We start from the raw sequence: 19,680 nt of genomic DNA on the forward strand, positions 1-19,680 counted from the left end.
ATACACCAATACAGGACGCCACCCGGGAGGGTAAACATGTGCGTGGAGGCATCTCCGGTTAATAGTTTGAGGCACTCTAACAACTGACGCAATTTGGCATCACGGTGCGGCTCATCCCCTATGTGAAGGAACTCAGAGTCGCAAAAGACGCATTTGATCGATTATCAGTTTGAAAAGTTAGCGTCGACAAGATGCTAATGAGGTAAACAATCAGTGTCATGGTGCAATCCTTCCTTTTAACCAATAGAGTACAAGTATTCTTGGCGCAGAGCCCAGCGGGTGAGCCGGCCTGTGGGGTTTTTAAAGAAGCAAGCCAACAAAGGGCGTGGCGGTCGGTGACTACCGTGAACGCTCGGCTGAAAGTTCATGGGCAAAATTTTGGAATGATCCTCGCAGTTGCGAGACACTCACGCTAAGTAAATGAGTAATTTCTATCTGAGGTGGACAGGTGCTGGCTGGCGTAAACTATAACGTGGTGCTGTCCACGTTGGCGTTGGGCCGGGATTGCGCCTATGCCGTAACCACTGGCATCAGTTCGTATTTCGGTTGGGACTGAGAGATCATTGTGTTCCAGGATGGGCGGTGTAGTGAAGAGGGCGTTGAGCTTGTAGAGGACCCCGGAAAAAAAGAACGTCCTATTTGACGGCATCAGTGAGCGGACTCACAGTGACTGGAAAATTATTTCCGAATGGTTGAAAATAAGAGCATAATCCCACAAAGCTGCGAACTTATCTGGCATACTTTGGAACAGGGAAGTCAATCACAGGTCATCGGATTTTGTGTGCCGTGCTGTAAGGGTAGCGTCCACGAGATGCAGAAGGATGGCACTTCGGCGGCGTCCAGAACGGCACTTTGAAAAATTCAGCTGCAATGAGGCTCAAGTAGATACATCAATAAAAGCCGAAAAGCAGTCAACACCGTGGAACACATGAAACGCTGGCCTTGAAAAGTACACAGGTAACCCTGTTTCAGCACCAAAAGATGACAAACAAATGTATTGTGCCCTGTAGCTGCCTTTTGAATGTCACCTATTGCAATTGACAAATAAAACTTCAGTGTACTAGAAGTTACATCTTGAGTGGTATTGTGAACACATATTAGGGAGAACTCGAAAGCAGTACCTTTGTGACTTGTTTGGGCAGTGAATAGCGTATGTAATGTGGTGCTTCACAAAGCGTTGGGAGCCAAAGACCGTACTTCCTTAAATTTTGACTGGTTGCCCGGTGATCTAGTTTTGTTGGCGCAACAATGGCCGGGTGCTCTCATTACATTTTCGTTTTGAGTGCCCGGATAAAGGCTCGAGATTTTGGCTTAAGGTTTCTTAAAGGTCGCTGAAAATGGGAGCTAAAAGCAATTCATTCTTAAGAACTTGCTTCATATGGGATTTCTGCGACCACTTGATGCCGTTACCTTTCAGGCCCATTTAGTGGCACCTAAACTAAATAAAGTTTAGAGCGCCGCATAATTGACATCAAATCTAATCAAATCATATTTTATTCCCCAGCAAGTATCTGGATTGTCACCTGGGCTAAAAACTGTACCAACAGCTTGACTACGGCCCAGGAAACCATTACATGGCAGCAGCAGAAGGAACGAAATAAAAATAGCAATACTGTAGTAGTCATCAAATCAACTCACTTGGTACAGCAATCAAATAGATATTAACAAATAAAACACAGGTATTATTATGCCCATAAATCACATGCCAATCTATTAGGTGTACAAAATCATGCTTACTGTGATATAATTTCAGTAATATATAACCTAAGACCTAGCAAAATAGGATGCTGAACCGCTTTAGGATTGCTCTATTGTCTAGAGCCTCGTATGGTGCATAGAAAAACCGATGATTGCGAAGCGTACGTAGGTTGATTTGATGCAGACCCTGCAAGCGCACAAACGAGTGAGGATTGGAAATGTAATACTTCGTTCGACCACCAGACAAGATTTGTATAACAATACAGGAACTTCCAAAAAAAAGGTGATCTTTCTGCCGGTTTTAAGAAATATACGAGCCAACCATTGTAAACTTGCAGCGGCTCCTCTAATGGGCAGGTTGCAAGTGCATAGGCGGCGCCCTGTCTTTCCGACCCCTAGCGCCATCTGACGAATAGTTGCGCGAATGTGGTAGGATAACTCACGGCGTCAGCAGCCCGCGCTGCGTGTTTGGCGTCCTGCCAAACGGTAGCGATGGCGCTAAACAGCGTGCCGATATTAATTTTAACCGGGTTTCGGGAATTACAAGATCTTCATAGCTTTTTTCGTGAAAAGAATTTAGAGAAAGGAAGTCGTCTATTTGAAGTGGGGCACGTCTACGACGTGAGGGAAGTGTTGAACTCGCACTAATCGGAAGTGACTGCTAGGTTTATTCCGCAAACGAAAAATAATGCACCAGCGAGATGCGTGAAGCTCAGCGTAAGTTACTTCGTTATCTACGGTGTGGACGCATGAAATTATAGGCGACATTGATTCTTGAAGATCGGCGACAGCAGACAAATCCTAGCGGGGAGCTGCGATTGCCGTGCTGGCATCGCAGGGAAGTGCAAGGACGCCGCGGTAGTTTCCCTGTACATACAGGACGGCAAATACGAATCCAAAACATCTCATCCAGGAACGTGGAGCGTACGAACGACTCGTAAGACTTACCAGAGGTATTCTAACGTTGCTCTCCCCAAACACAGAAAAAAGGGGATGAACTTACCAGTTGTGTTAGACTACGCTGGGAAAATATTTTCGCCCAAGTTAGTGGAAGTGCGATACTCTTATGTTGCGATTTTTTCAGTGCGTGCAAAGGATGTTCCAATAAACCACGTTGTCAAAAATTTTGGTTATCTCAACTGCCCCTTCGTTGATAATATGCTGGGCGCAGAAGGGCGTATGCCAGCTCAGCCGGCTGCAACCCCTCCTCAAATCTCTCAGCAAGCCCTAGAGCTGTTTGAATGGGAGAGGATTGGGAAAGAGTTCCACAGCTTTACTGCAGTACAGTGTGGGAACAAACTACTTTGTTTGCTGCATATCCTGGTATGCACTGCAGGCAGTGGCGTAGCAACGGGGGAGGGGGGGGGGCGTGGGCCCCGGGTCCAAGGGGCCTGTGTGGGGGTGTCATATACGTCTGGAGACACACGGAAATTGTTGATAACCTCACCTTCCTCGAATAAACCCGGGGGAGGGGGGGAGGGGACAGAAGACCTATGGGCCCTGGGTGCCAGACAACCTAGCTACGCCACTGTCTGCAGGTGTCCCGTTGCTGCCATCATTGCTGTAAAAGCAAAGAATTCAGCGTTATAACGCACTTGACATAACGCCGGAACATAAAACAGCTTATGCCGTCTGACGAGCGCTATCCAGTGTTGACGCCGTTCTGCTTCATACGGTCGGCTTGGAAACCTGTAAAACTTTGTTCCTCGTGAGTTGGTGTACGTGCTGTTGCAGCCCACTACTCAACAGCTCGGGTTGCACTTCGGCATTGCTCAGAAAAGGCAACAGCTACGCCCGAAACAGTCCACATACAGGCTTTCCGAGCGCAAGCGGGCCGGTCGTATCCTGCCGGTTCCGCGCTCGCCGCCGCGAGGGGCGCCCTAGTAGGCGCGGGAACTACGTTCGCAACCTGCCTATAGAGCTGCAGCGAAGAATGCGGTAACTTATACGATGCACTCTAAGATAGAAATGGGGAGTGTCGCATAGAATAGAATAAATATTTTGTTATCCCGTATCTCTACCTTAAATAATTATCCCACAAGTATGTTGCATCCGTACCATGATACAAGTTCCAAGTATCGTTTCCCAGTAATGATGATAATGTAGACAAATAAAAAAAATTACTCCTGCGATGAGCGGCCAAGACACCGAGGAATGTTCCAGTATGCGGCAAATTACCGATTTATACATTTGCAGCTAATGTCTTTTGGAGCAGCTCTCACTTTATGCTTCAGATATACAAGTGCTTCGTTAGTGACTCTTAATATCAAGAAGCACTTCTTGTTGGGCTAGTCGGTAGCTGTTCATTATAAAATATGAAGACGCCAAACAAGCAGACACACATAACAGAAGAGAACGGGACAGGGCACCCGGGACAATCACCCTGTCCCGTTCTCTTCTCTTGTGTGTGTCTGTTTAATTGGCGTCTTCATATTTTATAATTAATATAAAGAGACCATTATGAATTACTTGCGAAGATGACAGCTACATAATTATATATATTTACCCGCTTTAGAGGTGAAATATTGAATGAATATTAAAAAGGAAGCTATAGTGTTAGTAAATCGTAATAAAATATTAATAAAAGAAGTTGTTCACTTTCCATATTTCACATCATCTCCAAAGCATGGGAATGATCCGTTAATTGTTGTTTGTCGTGTCGGGTTTTTGGAGGAAGTGGCCAACCATACGTAGCAACGACGGCTTCCTCCGTACGATAAAAGAATGTTCTTGAAAGCTATGTTGAAGCGGGCCAAATGCGCTGGAAGTGATTCGGAAGCAAGAAACGCGTCGCAGACGCCACGTTTTGCACACTGCCTTTGCGCCCTAAATCACATAATTATCAGCGTTGGGACAGATACCAAGGCTACTAATTATTTTGGTACGTCACTTATACTGATGACAAATAATGGAGCTAGAACTGAACAATGGGGCAGTAGTAGTAGCAGTAATACGAAACTTTTCTTGAAGATTAGATCCAGGTCCAGTGTTGGGTGGGTCCATCAGTAAAGGGTCCCACTGGTGATCGCGGCACGCCGGGCTTGGTCGAGAAGGGCCAATGGGTCCTCCCGCAATGTGCTGGCAGGCCACACCTCCCACTGCCTACTGTTGGAGTTCTGCCCCAAAAAGGGGGGCATTTTGTCTTCTTGTGGCCGGCTATGGCACGACCATGTGATATGGTCAAGAGATGGCCGCCCTTTGCACCAGGGGCAAGTGTTGGGGTATCGGCTGGTGTGTATGTGGTGTAGCGGGAGTATATGTAGGTATGAACGTGTTTGTAGTCCGCGCCAGTCCCGCATCTGGGTTGAGTCCAAGGACGGGTCTAGCAAGCTATACCGTTGCCTTCCTCACCACTGCGCCTCCAAGATTTCCTTTGTTGTGGCCGGGAATTCTGCGAGAGTACATTCCGTCACTCGGATGCTATATTTTCTAGCAAGGACCTCCGTCTTCTCATTCGCCATCACTCCGGCGTGCGCCGCACACTGTGTAATAGCGCGGTGTCCCGTGAGATTTCTACCTAGGATTTCCATAACTTTAGGAAAAACTAGATGAAAGACACATCGTGTAAGATTCTGTGCAATTATGCCCATTGCATTGTGAGAGGTCAGAAAAGAAGTCGGCTATGCATTCGGCTGATTTTCGATTATTAGAAATAGCGCAGAGTTTGAACGAACGCTTAGAAATAAATACTTCAAATAATGATTTATAAAAACTAATAAATTACCGTTCACCAGATTGCCTAAGTCGTGTTGTAAAAAAATTTCATTCGACAACTTGCTGAAATAATTGATTGGATGCACAGTACGCCGCGACAAAGGTAGTTTTTCTCTTTCATTTGTTTAAATGAGTGTCGCCGATATTAAAAATAACCAGATGATCGAGTTATTTTAGAAATCACTATTGTGTTTTGGAGCCTTTCTCATATACGATCATGCTGTTCACGAGAAAAATGATAGTTAGTTACAGAAAGCAATAATGAAGGAATTACAAGTAAAACAGACAAGAAGAAGAGAAAGAAAATAGAATTTCAAGCTTCATTCTGAGTTATTGCCACCTGTGAACATATTGGAGGGAATGCCTACAAGTAAATCTGCGTAAAATTATTTGACGCATAGATTTTCATTGCATATTAATTACGGCGAAACCTTCACTCCCAGTCGTGAGTTGCGTCAGTTTATAGTAGCCATAAGCCGACCATGACAAATAACAGCAATTGTACGTGAGTCGATGTGAAATGTCCCTTGATGGCATTGCGAACGTCATTTCGCTTCCCGGAGATCGATGAGTCACACGGAATCCATTCACACGGAACGTCGTTAGCGTTTCCCAACGACAGGTGAAACATACTTTCCCAGCTTGTGCGGAAAGATCGGCACATCCTTCAAACACATCATTTGTCGGCACGAGCTCGCATGAGTCACAGCGAAAACACACCCGCCAGCGCTTCTCTTATTCACGTGTACATAGTGCCTTTCAACATTTCGGCAAACGTTCAGGGGAAATAACGGCGCGAGCCACGGAGACGTCTACACAGTGCATCTTTTGTTACCACTGCAGTTCCAAGCAACCGTCGATAATGCCATCCTACGCTCGTTCAAGATTTGAAGGGGTAACAATACAGTGTAAACATGTAACATAACAGAAAGCACTGCTTGCCTAATTCATACGCAGTACCCTTGAGACAAAGAGCGTACGTTATGCAGGCGCCGAACTTATAAAATCATAGCGAAACACATAAACCCCTCCTTGGGCTGACATTGAGCCCTCTCATGACGTCTTTACAACTCGACATTCGCAAGTTTAGTTGTAGGATGGTATGTCTCTTAAGAGAATGCATGTGGCGTAGGTAATGTCCGCGAATGTAAAAGCGTAAAATAAATTAAGAAATTGGAAAATAATTCTAGCCAACGAGGATGGACGTGAAACTATAGAAATGTACGGGATTATGGCGTACACCATTGCTTAATAGAAAGAAAGCTATGAGATCCATTACGGCAGTTGACTTCAGGTCTCGAGGGCCGCCTGGTTGCAGCCGCCAGGGCTCAACAATCCTGGGGGAAGTGACTATAATGGAATCTCACACTCATTAGATCATTGTAATGCCAGAGCATTTAGGAACACCACACGGCCTGCAGCAAGGCTCCGGTAACACTCATACATCTCGTAGCTTGCTTTTGTTTCTACCATTTAGGCTGCGTAGTTATTCGGTAAATTTTGCGAGCCTGTAATCAAAGATGTTGTCACTTTCACTTATAAGAGTGTGAGTTCGCCGTTGTTGGTGGTTTTCCAGATTGAACAATTTTATTGAAAACTTTTGAGCGCCTATTAATGTTTGTATTGCTCTTATGGTAATCACTTGAAACACTGGTTGCCTTTTCTTCACTGCAGAGGCCTTTCTTCTGTTCATCAATGAAGTAAAGTGAGATAACGTTCCAGTTACGGTCAGGAATGGTCTGTGTTAGGAAACAATTGCTGTCGGTGGGATCGAGGTATCAGAAACGAATAGAATAAAGACAGCGTATTGTGCGATATAATTTTGTTAGGCTATTTCATGCACACTGAACATTCCTAATACGATTGAAAACCTGAATGACGCTGATTGTTTGGCTTTCGTCCACCCGCCGTGGTTGCTAAGTGAATTTGGCGTTGCGCTGCCAAGCACGAGGCCGAGGGAGAAAATCGCGGTCGCATCTTGACGGGCCCAAAATGCAACAACGCCCGTGTACCCTGCATCGGGTGCACCTTAAGGACGCCAGCTGGTCAAAATTATTCCATTGTCCCCCACTACGGCCTGACTCATTATCAGATTGTTGTTTTGGCATATAAAACGCCCCAATTTTGGGGGGATTTCGGGCAATTTAAGAAAGCTATCACTCATATTGGTAAGTAAAGCAGAAACTGATCTGCTTGTACAAATAATGAAAGACATCAGCAACCTCGGTGATAAGAATGTTCTATGTGTTACTGTATTCGCGAGTCTATTCTTCTTTGCGACGTTTGTAGCTTTTATTTTGAGGTGAGTTTGCGTGAGGTACCAAGGACTAATTTACATAAAGCACAAAAGGCCAAAGTACAGAAAGAAACGATGCAGCCGATAGAAAGCGCGCCTCACAACAAACGTTACTAAGAGCCATTTAAGCAATAGTATGAAAATCCGGGAAGCTTGACCGTTGAGTTCAATTTCGAAGCACAAAGAATTGTTATATGACTGCCAAATGAATTGAACTCACTCTGTCAAAATGCTTTTTCCTCGTTTAAACCATCAACATTAATAATTAAAACAGACTTTTCAGTGATTTCACACAGAAGGGCTGCTAATTTTTGCCGGCTCACTATTACTAGCACGCGGTAATATTGTTATTACAATGTAAAATGCTTATTTGCATAGAATTAGGCTACACTGGGACGGCTCAACATACGTTAGTCTTTGAATATTCTCTCTTGGAGCATAACACAATAACTTTGTGGAACTATAATCTTGAGCTGTGCGTGATTAATTAATATTTTCTTACAGCCAGGTAACATACGAGAATATAGCACCCACACCTATAAAATTTATAAAACCAACTTCTCCCTATAAAACCTACTTGTGAAAAATCTCGTTTACTCATCTGTACGACCACTAAGACGACAAAGACAGCTGAACACAATGAAACTTAAATTTCGAACCAGGGGCCCTATAACATAAAACTATTCCAATATGTTTCTATTCCAATCTCCTGACGTCAAATTTGCGTAACCACAACGCAAGCACCGGGCGGTCACCCGCAGGGTTGTCTGAACATACCAATCAAACGCCCTCCTCGTTCATAGGAAGTCACGTTTGTTTGCTTTAAAAACGAATAACATTGCCTGCACTGATCGGCTTGTCGTATCTAATTGGCTGAGAAGAGGCGAGGAGAGCGCTCAAATGGAGAGGGATTTGATGGGGCCGAGCCACTGCACTGAAAGTCGATAACCGGATGAAGAAGGTGGTGCCGGCGTCTACGATTGGTCGGCTTTCCCTTACTTAGCTTGCGGTGGCTGGTCGAAAATCGCGGTGGCATGCAACGGAAGCTCAAGAATGACGCTAAAACGAACCCTTAGCAACGAAGAGATGGCAGAATGAGGGGGTAAACGTGCCGAAAGTGCTCGAAAACGTTACACGGCCACGCAAGAAGATTTATTATACGCAAATACACCCATGCTCTCCGGCAGGTGCGAGTAGCCAGCGTCTCAGCGATCGGCGGCAGCCATCTTCTATGCCTTTTGGAACGGGGCAGCTTGCAGCTATTCCTAAGAAAATTCAGTTTCGTTCGGCATATTAATGCATCTTTATCGCGTACACGTCACTTTGACGCGGTGAGTTCTTGCGGTTTTGTGACGTCGCGTGACAGGCAGGGGAAGTGGGTGCACCCCGAAAACGTTTTACCAGTAGCCGAGGGCTAATGGTGGAAAGGGGTCAAATCAGAAATAACTGTTTTTCTTTGTTCTGTCAAATCCTGCATAATCAGTGTGTACACATAATATCAGATGGGGACGTATCGCGGTTTTCGTGACGTCTCATGACAGACAGGTGAAGTGGGGGTGGCCGAAAAAAGTTTTTGGCCAATCGTGGAGGGCTGATGGCAGAATTGGAATAGAAAAGTTTGGAATAGTTTTACGTTATAGCGCCCCAAGTTATCGCCGTGTTATAGAACATTTGTTCATTAGCCATCTTTCTCGCCTAACGCAAATGCTGCAACAAAAAACGCAGCATTGTCAAAATTATCTTTGACAGTTGTACTGTTGATTATGAGACGACAGGTTTCATTGGGGTCCCTTCCTCTCGATGTGTGCTTCTTTTTCCTCTTTCGTTCGCAGCTTAATGATTTCATCAGTAATTTTGACACCCTGGGCTTCCTTAATTGGGACATAAACTGCACGAGCCTTGCACGCATTCCGATCTCCACATTAGTATGCGGCATATATGCCGAGAAATGTAGGTCAGTTCCAGGACGACTTGCGCAATGAGCAACTGAGAAAGGAAGTTTTGTGGAATTGGTTGAACTGGTTCATGAGTTACAGCATACAGGAAGAAATGAGGCGAGATTTTTAGTCGTGAATTGCGCTCCCGCGGATTCTCCATGTCGTGGGACGTGAGAGTTGCTTCGTCTGGTCTTGTTCTTTCAGAAACTTACCCAAGTTATCTTGGCCACAGAGTCGGCCGGCAGCCAGTAGACTGGACTCAGCCTCCTGCTTTTTCTGAATGGACGCCTCCTCGGCCAGTATCTGCCTTCGCATGGTGACCAGGTCACAGCGGTCGCACGTGCAATAGCGGTGCGGACACTGCCTCTTGTGGCCCTTGAGGACTACGCGCATGCCGTGGTTGCGACAGCGAGAGCACGTCTTGCCGGACACAGTCCCAGTATCGGAACTCATGATGCCTTGTCGGTGTGAGCTGCAATTAAGAACATAACATTGATTGCCCAATGATGGCTGTCGAGAGGTTCCGCCTCACACCGGTGGTACGAGAAACGACAAGAAAAAGTGGGAGGGACGCGGGGCGAGGGGGAGTCCAATTACAGCATGGAACATATATTTCTATAAATTGAACTAGGAAGTAAGTAATATATTGACTGCAACACAGTTTATTGCTTGCTCTTCTCTTCGAAGCAAAATTGAAATTGGGCGGTGTAGTTTAAGTTTCAGCGAAACATTGTGCAATCTATGGTGAAATGATGTATAAGTAGAAAAAGTAATAATATTTGCCAAGAAGAAGAAGAAGTAGTTTAATGACTGGAAAATGCAGAGAGGTCGGCGGGAAAATGGAGCATCTGGCTTGAAGGACACATTGCATAACTGAAACCCCAAGCGTGAGTCCAGGCCTGTGTCGCCTAAGAAACATGAAAGCGAACGCATTGTCTCTATCGTCTGCCAACTCTGTGGCCAAAGTTTCGCCTAAAGCTCGTACATCTGTTTTAGTGCTGATTTGCGCCTATAAAACGTGCCTGCTTGAATACAAATAAAAAAGACTAAGCACGCATTAACGCATTGGACTGATTACTAGCAAACGGTACCGACACTTTTTTGTTTATGCGACTTGGCATTCAACAAGGACTCGTCATGGACCTACTAGGTAAATATTTAAAGTAAAAAGAGCGCGACTAGAGACTGCGCTGGAAAAAGGTAATGAAATGACGCTTCGAACCTTGTCTCTTTCACCCTTATATAGCGTTTTTCGTTCCACTCTGTATACCTTATGAAACAACGACTGTTTATAGAACCACGATGACGGTCAAATAGACGGTTCAAAGCTTGAGAAGGAAGAACTTGACATTTAACATAGGCATTGCTTTCAAGATACTTAGCCTTGTGCGAGCTGAAATTTCGAAGTGAGCTATGCTCAGTCTGAGCCAATAAATTCAGTGCAAACTCTTCCAGCAAAAGAACACCTTCACTGCTTTCGAGCTTCAAAATATACTTCTGAAGAGACGACGATGTTAAAAGAAGTCGGCTGCCGGCATTACATCACGGAAATGAGTGAACGTAATTGGCTGAGGCACATATACAAATGCAATTTGAGTTCGACGGCAGTGCCGTAGCCATTGCATTTTCAAACTGCCACCGAACGTATTACTTTGAGCGTAATATACCCATCTCTGGAAACCAGGATAGTGAAAAATATTTATTAGACGAGTGTTTACTGTAACGTGCCGAAACGCACATCCCCATTACAGCCACAGCTATCCAGCGAACTTGACCTATAGTGAAATCATATACGTCTACTACTTCACACCTCTCCAAAATCAAGAGATAAGCAATTATTTGTCAGTGGAATGCTGCAAAAAAAAACTGTTAAAAATATCAAAACTCTACAGGAATTTTGAGTCACCCGCCGTCGTAGCCTAGTCGCTAAGACATTGCGCTGCAGAGCTCGAGGTCGCGCATTCAATCCCAACTGCGGCGGCCACATTTTCCGATTACTGTGAACTGGGTGCACGGTAAAGAACCACAGATGGCCATAATTATTTCGAAGCACCCTAGTACTGTGTGCCCTTAATCGAATCGTGATTTTGGCACCTCTGTAAGACTGCACACTTCAATTTTTCAGTTCAGGACGAAAGCTAATAACATTTTTCATAGGCTTTCTATGCTTGTACTCTCAATGAAAGCCTTACCATCATTGCTTTTGTGCATGTAACCTGTCTTCGTTATCCGTACTGGTGGATATGTTATTCAGCTATTCGGTACTGCCTGGAACGTACTGCTCCAACGATACAACATAGGATAGTAATATGATGATTCGCTCGTCCCGTGTTGTTTCTTCTAGCCATAACGAAGCCCCATTTAATAACACCTATAAATATACCTGACAGCACCAAGGTTACGCCACGTACGGCATACAAAAGTCTGCTCGGGAAGTATTTCACCGCGTACCGTTAATCATCGTCGACATGTCCAGCCACAAGAGCAATTACTATAATGATACCCATTGAAGGAACTTTCTCTCGAGTGTGGCACAGTCATGAGATCTTGTCCATGGCACAGTAGAAAAAAAAAACGGCGACCGTACATCAGTCGGCGGCGAAGAAATAAGGCACCCTTGCGGTGCGCGCGTCGCATATACCGCGGAGCATGAGTGAGGTAACAGCATTGGGCCGGCTAAGCCGTGCCCCCGCTTTAGCGAATTCCGCTAGACGAGGCTGCAATCACGCGTCACACGGCCAGAAGAAGACACTCTCCGAAGGCACGCGTGGAGCTGAGCTGTCTGAACGCATGACGAAACCGCGAATGAATCGGTGTTCCCAGCAGACGGCGCACGCCTAGAAATTAGATGAATCGATATCGTCTGCCGAACGTTCTCGCTCTGGCAGCTGCCTTTGTTAATGAGGATTACGAGCAGGGGGTAAGGCTCGCTCTACGTACCTTAGAGTCAAGTTGAAGCCGCCCACCGACGATATATAAATAGTCTCCATGTTCGTCTTCTAGTCTCAGCCTAAGGCCACGTCCTGCGCGGTACCGTTTAGAAGCAGCAGTCTTCCAGAGGCATCGCTATGAAGTTCACGGTAAGCATTGCTTGTTCCTTCGCATTTGAGACCTGCTTCGATGCCTAGCAAGTACACACACATGCAAACATAAAGTGGCATACTTTATTTGTCTCCAGTATACGTATGATCAAATCCTGTCGCATAAGCTTGAGCAAAATAGCACTGATGCCTATTCAGGGACGACATCTTATGTTCGAAGCTAAATACCAATATAAGATACCACGAAACCTTTCATGCAGTAGCGTTGCAGTAGTGGCGAATATTAAAAGCATAAATTTATTAGCGCAAAAATAACTCCGTGATGCAATCTAAAGCACGCGATTGACGCAAAGGAATCCCAATCTTATTACTGCGACTCACCTAAGAAATATTCGTATGAAAGGATGCTTGGACAACGGGCAAATAGCGTACATCAAAGAGTAATGCCCTGTAGATGGAATCGCACTTAGAGAAAATATAAAACGGCTTTGAAAACTACTATTTATCTCTCACCTTACGCCTTATAAAATACCCCAGATTATCCCTAGAAATTGCAATTACTCCCAGGGAACAATGTGATAATGCTCTCCTCACCATCATGCCTACGCGCGGTAACGCACGATATCATCTGTACCAGTACCATCGGTACTACTGGCTCTACCGGTTCCACTGGTTGTACAGTATTGTCCTATTCTTTTTCCTACTGCGCTAGCTGTAAGGATTTCACGACCTTCGAGATCGGGCAAAAGAAATATAGATAAACACAAAAATTTGCGGTTATTTACTAAAGAAAGCTAGACGCCTCAAACGGATTGAAAAAAAAAATATATTTGTTAGTGAAGTGTATTAGAAAAACAGACATTACAAACCATGAAGTTGAGCGTGCGTGCACAAATTGCAGCTGGAAAAGCCAGCCTTATATTTTTAAAAAGAAAAATGAATCGATCTTGAGCTTCGCAACCTAGCATTGCTGCATTATAGCACAAAATCTGCTCTGAAAAACTTCGCCAGATTTAAGGGAGTCAGCCGTTGGTTATACAGTAAGAAAGCCTCGAAAGAGCTTGTGGTCATTCCTCACGCTGGCTTGTTACGCGCCTACCGGTGCTTTGATGAAGCGGGAGTACAAAGAAGGACCACGAGAGTATAAAGCTGCAACAATGCCTTAGCTCACGGAGGACATGGAGCACTATCCCACGTAATCCTTGCGTGCGAAAGACAAAAAAACGCACGTGTACGGTGAATACGTAGTCGCTCCATTTCTCTCTTATGGCTAAAACTATTGCTAGTGGAGTTTCTACTAGGCAACACTAATGAGAATATTTGATATTAGGCTAAAGTGCGTTCTGAAAATGTATGAATTTCCGCTATGAGTGCACTAAATTATACACCATCAAACGAAAAGATGTGACCCGCAAGCATTTTCCAACCGTAGTTGCCGCAGCCTGAGAGCTTCCCATGAGGTAGTTGATGTTACATACCAAGTACTGTCTCAGACATCTTGTCGTCGAGATACTACAATTCTGCCATTTGAGTCTCTGGAGTAAATAGCTGGACTTAACTTTATCTACTGTTTATCTGGATTTCTGCATTTTGATGAGTGAACTGGGGTAATTTTTGATTAGCGCTGAATTCCTTGCCCACCACAAGAAGAATATTATCACATTTTTCACGCTAAATCATCAAACAAACGAAAAATAGTATTAATAAGACCAAGGTAACTTAGAAGAATGGAAGTCCGCTTTCGCATTTGCTGTATATATTTAGGAAATACCAGTCAGTTCGATGCTTTTGGCGTCGTTTTCATCGAAGCGCTGACCTTGTTAGCCTTTTCCCTTAAGCCTTAGGGTATAAAGTATTGAGTATTACTTTATTTTCATTGCAATAACGTTTACTGTTGGTTAATAAAAAAAATTCAAATTTTTCTTATGGAGGTGACTTTTTAAATGACGGTTTGTGGCTCGCCACCCTAGCCCCTTTTTGTTCCCAGTCTGCAGCAAATAATTTTCCAACGAGTTCATATTGCTTATTTTGATCAAGAGCTTTCATTAACTGCTTTGCATCGGTCACAAATCAAGCAAAAAAAATAAGAGACGCAGCTGGATCATTCAGTTCAAAGGTTTGGCAGTCTGGTGCCCCGCCATTATCATGAAGGTGTGAAGTCCTACGCTGTGTGCTGGCGCTAAAATTCATGACGTCATCTAAGTTTAGCACGCCCACGTATAATGAAAACTGGCATGCATAGTCGTGAGTATGATACTTATGTCGATTACGTGGCTTTATGGCAGGATTATTATATAATGTTACATTCTTATGGCGACACACCTGCTACGTATCACTCTTTGGCTTTGTGCATGACTGTGTTAACAGTTTCGCCTTCGACGCTCAGCGGCGTGCGCGGTCTGTCATTTCCTGAGTCTGAATTGCAAGGCAATCGGCAGAAAACTCCCAATTATTATTTTTTTTCGACACAGCAGCTTTGGATTATTCAACTTTTGAAAAAGAAGCCGATTTTCTTGTGATCACAAGAATGACTCGAACCACCACCACTGTCTCAGCCGTCGGATGAAACACTCCCACTTTTGTCAGCTGCCTACAACGGACCACCTAAAAGGATAGATATGTTCACTTGGATACCTACACCATACCCCCAAAAATTAAGCAGGTGCGACGCACTGAGTGAAGCACGAGTTATCCCATTTCTTCCGAGTTGATTAAGCCTGTACAGACATATAATGACACGACAGACATGAAAAAAAGAAGTTTGCCGCTTGAAGCATCAAGCAGCGCAAATTTTTTTGGGAATAGCAGTTTGTTGGCTCCTTTACCTTGAATACATAACGAGTTTGTTTCTTGACATGTTCAGCTTAGCCATAAGTTGCAGCTCCTCCTGTCTGTTGTTCTTCCAAGGCCATACTCATCGCCCTGTGCGTGCTGATTGCTGCTGCGTCCGCCACATTCGTTCTCGGTTACGGCGTTAATGGATACGCTGGGCTCGGCTACGGACTCGGATCTTACGGAGGCTATGGCGGCTATGGCGGCTCCGGCGGCTACGGCGGCTACGGCAGCTACAGCAGCTACGGTGGTTACGGTGGCTATCCCAGCTATGTGATCTACCCTTCTTATGGAGGTTACCGACGATACCTTGGATATGGATACTACGGCTAATTAAATAAAAAGGTCCCACTAATGTCTGTTTCGTAAAGGATGACTACTGGGGAGAATATAAATGGTAACTCCAGAAGAATAAATTGTGTTATGAAATGACATATGTAGTATTCCTTCAAGTTGTGCGGATGAGAACAACTTGCAATGAGAAACTGAAATTGATTTGTGATTTCTCTCCGCTTGTAAAGCGCCCTTTCCGGCAGCCATCTTTGTAGCTATCTATGAGCTATCTACATCAATGAAAGCAACCCGACGCCTTAGCAGCCTGCGCCACAAATGCCCCTTGCTACGTGACACTTTTCAATTAACGTATTTCCAGCCAGCGCATCAGCGAGCTGAGTCGTGAATGCAATGGGCACGTGTCAATGAACCTCTCGCCAGCTTCGGTCACTGTGTATGTACCACTGGATGGCACATACAAAGGGATACGATACATCGCAGACAATACCCATACAATGTGTCGCAGCCAACGGGAATTCATGTGGCATTTCTATGGTACAGTCGTCGGCGCTTTCACTCAATGGACCATTTGATGCTTTCCCATGGATAACGAAGCACTAAGTCATCAGCTGTGAGAAAGATTCCAGCTTCTCTGAGCTCAAAATATATCCACTGATGCGAACACTGCAAAAGTACGCGCATGCATAGAAGAGAAACATAAGTTTGTTTTGAAGCTGACGAGTATTGACCAGTCGCAAGGTGCAGAAAGCGAAGCAGTATATTCATTTGTCCGTAATCTATTGGAGGATTTCACAAAATTTATTTACTTTAGTCACATGATGTCATCAATTACACCCAGAGCGCCACAGTGATCTAGCGGAAGACTACATAACGTAAAGTTACTGTGACACTTTGTTATGTACAAGTATTGCCTGCCTAAGGTGCCTGTCAAGATTTCGTACGCCGAAATTCTCAGCGTTTGATAGCAATTCTTTCTGCTTCGCGAATCTAAAAAAAATATACACTACCACGAAAGATGGCAGTAGGAGCAATGAAGACGACGACAACAATAGCGATAATGGTGGGATGGCTCACGAGCCATAGGTGGGGCTTAAATTCTGAATGAGCAAAAATTGTTCTCTGTTTCAGTGTCTTTTTCTAATGAGGAAGCATGAATTGATGCCGGCGACCTATGCCAAGACAGGTGTCAGGTATTACCTGACACCTGTCTGCCGCGGTAATATACACACCAGTGCAGTTACCGAAGTAATAAATTTTTCTGTGCCTCATGGTGGTGCTTCACTTATGGTAGTCTAAACGGCTCATCCACCACTTGCGTGGCTAGATTGATGAGAACAGCTCGGTATCTACAGCCTAGCAACAGGAGGTAACTATTGTTCAAAAGCTTCAATTCTCAGCGAGCGATGTTGTACTGCAGAACTGAACTACATAGGCCCTCGAATTCTCTGTTGATTCCAAGGTCACTTTCTCACCACGAGACACCTTTTCATGATTTATTCTTTTGTTTCTGAAAAAATGAACTTTGTATAGGTTCCCATAAATGCGAGCGCGTGATTGCTTGCGCATGAAATTTGGGCAGTGTAAGAAAACAGCTATATGCTTTGACGGCCCACTAGACGTAACGTATATTCTTGTTTCCAGTATTTCCAATTCGTTGTACATGTGATGAGATATTCGTGAATGACGGCATTTGCTTCAACGCCTTTTGCCAGTTCGCCGCTGCTACTTGGAATAGTCTGTCTGGAGAATTATCACAGCAGCGTGACGAAACACATCTCACCGGAGATGCACAGTTCAATCATAGAGGGTCATTACCGGAATAGTAAAGAGAAACACGGAACCAGCTTTGACTGCTAATGTATAACAACAAACTTCATCTCCATCACGCGGCACTAAAATATTTTTGCTCAAAAGAAAATCAAGGTCAAAGAGTCTTTCTTTTTTACATTTTGCGTCAAAACCTGGCCAACGGTACGTCCTTCCTTGCGGTGCCTCACCAGGCCCCATCACTACGTTTTTTTTTTCATGAATTGGAAGTTGTAAAGCGCCGTCTAGGAAAATATCCACACTGGCTCATTATTAGAGGTGGTAAGAGAAATCCAAATCCTGCGTTCTCATGCTGCCAAGAGGGGAACTTTACTGCCATCATAGACACTATCTCCCTCTGCCTCGTATGCTGTCAGCAAACAACACACCATCCCTGCTTTCTCACCCACAGGAGAAGGCGTACCCTCGTTACGGTTATAGCACGAGCTCCGCGTCCCTTTTCCTTTCTGTTTATTTGTTTTTCTTTTACTGCGACAGCATTTAAAGTGCTCGATTTGTCCATCCGACGGTCCATCCAATTCTTTAGTTAGACGGCCCCTGCTGTTGTCATTCGCGACACACAATCATAATTTTCTTCAACATTAGGCCACCTCGTCATCCCGAGCTTCGCCATTGGCGCAGTTTCAAAGAAAAATAAAGCTTCTCCACAACCGCCTCCCCCGAGATTTGAAACTACGTGAATTAAGCAATGTACATTTTGGAGAGAAGTGCGCTAATCACTCGACTTTCGCGCAACAACAGTTCTTGACAAATACGCGATGGAAGGCTTAGCGCTCCGCATAGAGTCCGGTAGCAGTAGTGTCTAGGTTTGCGTTTCGGAGACCAGAACGGGCAACACTGTAGTGTAGCAACATCGTAGCAACACTGTAGATAGCGTGTCTGACAAGATGGCGCAAGGTGGTGTGTTTGTGTGTAATTCTTCGTTGATACGCTCGGGAAAAATGACATGCCTTGATATGCTCGGTCGCACGAAGGAGGAGTACATCAGAATGACAATGGTAAGCCTCAGAAACGGCCCATGCCCGTAATAAAGAATGCGGCCCGAACGAGCTGGTTTGTGGAAACCAACGTCGAAAGCTACGACAATGTCAGTAGAAGCAGGGACATCGACACAGGAAAAAAACTGCATAGGCGTTTGCTCATACAAAGGCGTACATGAGGTAACATAAAGCAATATATTTGATCTATATAATTACATCCTACAAAGATATGGGAATCTGAGAGTGTGGAAGTTTGCCCAAGCAGAGTGCAGTTCACTGTTAAAGAAAACATATGTTTGTTGAGCGCGTGCGAAATAAAGTATTCAAGAACCACGTTATCATTCCCACTGCAGGCCGTTTTCGCGCAGGAAATATCCACAAAATTTACTTAGTCGAATGTTGGGTACATTCAAAAGGCGATCTAGTCTTCTTTTACCATCAAACAATGAACTATATCTGAGGAGACGCTGTAAAAGTTCGTTACGTCATGGCGAACTGTTGCTGAAACAGATGCAGCTTTTTTATTGCAGAAGTAGAACTTCTTAAATCGCTTGATACAATATTTCTCTTTGTGTGCCCCTCAAGATATAAAACATGTAAGGCTCTTTTTTGTGCTAGCACAATTTATGTTCTGGGCAGACCCAATGTGACGTGCTAGGCAATGCCTAGTCCTTTATAGAGTTTTCCCGCCCTTTTGCTACGGAGCGATTACTTGATGCTCTGCAGGGAAGATGGTTTCATCTCAGAGCAATGAACACTGCACAAGATCATATGGTTGCAATCTTTTCTTCGGAGCTCCACGTGACCGCTGAGTAGCATCACGCCGATAAAACCCAATAGGGGGCCCTGCATTACCTAACACGTCGCAGACAGTTTGCAGATATTAATGATTGTGTAACTGGAACCCTGCATATTTTATGCTTTTTAATGCCCCTGGATATAAGTTTGTCGGCCTAATTCTTAAACACCGAAAACAATTACTTAATTATCTGCAGAGAAGATGGTCCTTACATGGTATTTTGCAGCATTCATTGTGTCCAGATGGCCTCAGGAGAGAAATA

At 44.6% G+C, this 19,680-nt stretch overlaps 2 protein-coding genes across 4 annotated transcripts in view; one reads left to right on the top strand and one right to left on the bottom strand.

Moving 5' to 3' along the window:
• The window catches only part of LOC135909156 (doublesex- and mab-3-related transcription factor dmd-5-like), a 305,350-nt gene that overhangs the window by 248,744 nt on the left and 36,926 nt on the right, over positions 1-19,680 (bottom strand). For all 3 annotated transcript variants that reach the window (XM_065440991.1, XM_065440989.2, XM_065440990.2), the window contains one exon: positions 9,858-10,117. In XM_065440991.1, the coding sequence (XP_065297063.1) occupies positions 9,858-10,098 (241 nt within the window). In that variant the 5' untranslated portion in view covers positions 10,099-10,117. The remainder of the gene's footprint in view (positions 1-9,857; positions 10,118-19,680) is intronic.
• Positions 12,714-15,851, top strand: LOC135909188 (keratin-associated protein 19-9b-like). The gene is made up of 2 exons (XM_065441015.1): positions 12,714-12,725; positions 15,594-15,851. The coding sequence occupies exons 1-2, from the start codon at positions 12,714-12,716 to the stop codon at positions 15,849-15,851; spliced, it is 270 nt and encodes an 89-aa protein (XP_065297087.1).

This window comes from Dermacentor albipictus, chromosome 4 (assembly GCF_038994185.2).
Source record: "Dermacentor albipictus isolate Rhodes 1998 colony chromosome 4, USDA_Dalb.pri_finalv2, whole genome shotgun sequence".
Classification (NCBI taxonomy): domain Eukaryota; kingdom Metazoa; phylum Arthropoda; class Arachnida; order Ixodida; family Ixodidae; genus Dermacentor; species Dermacentor albipictus.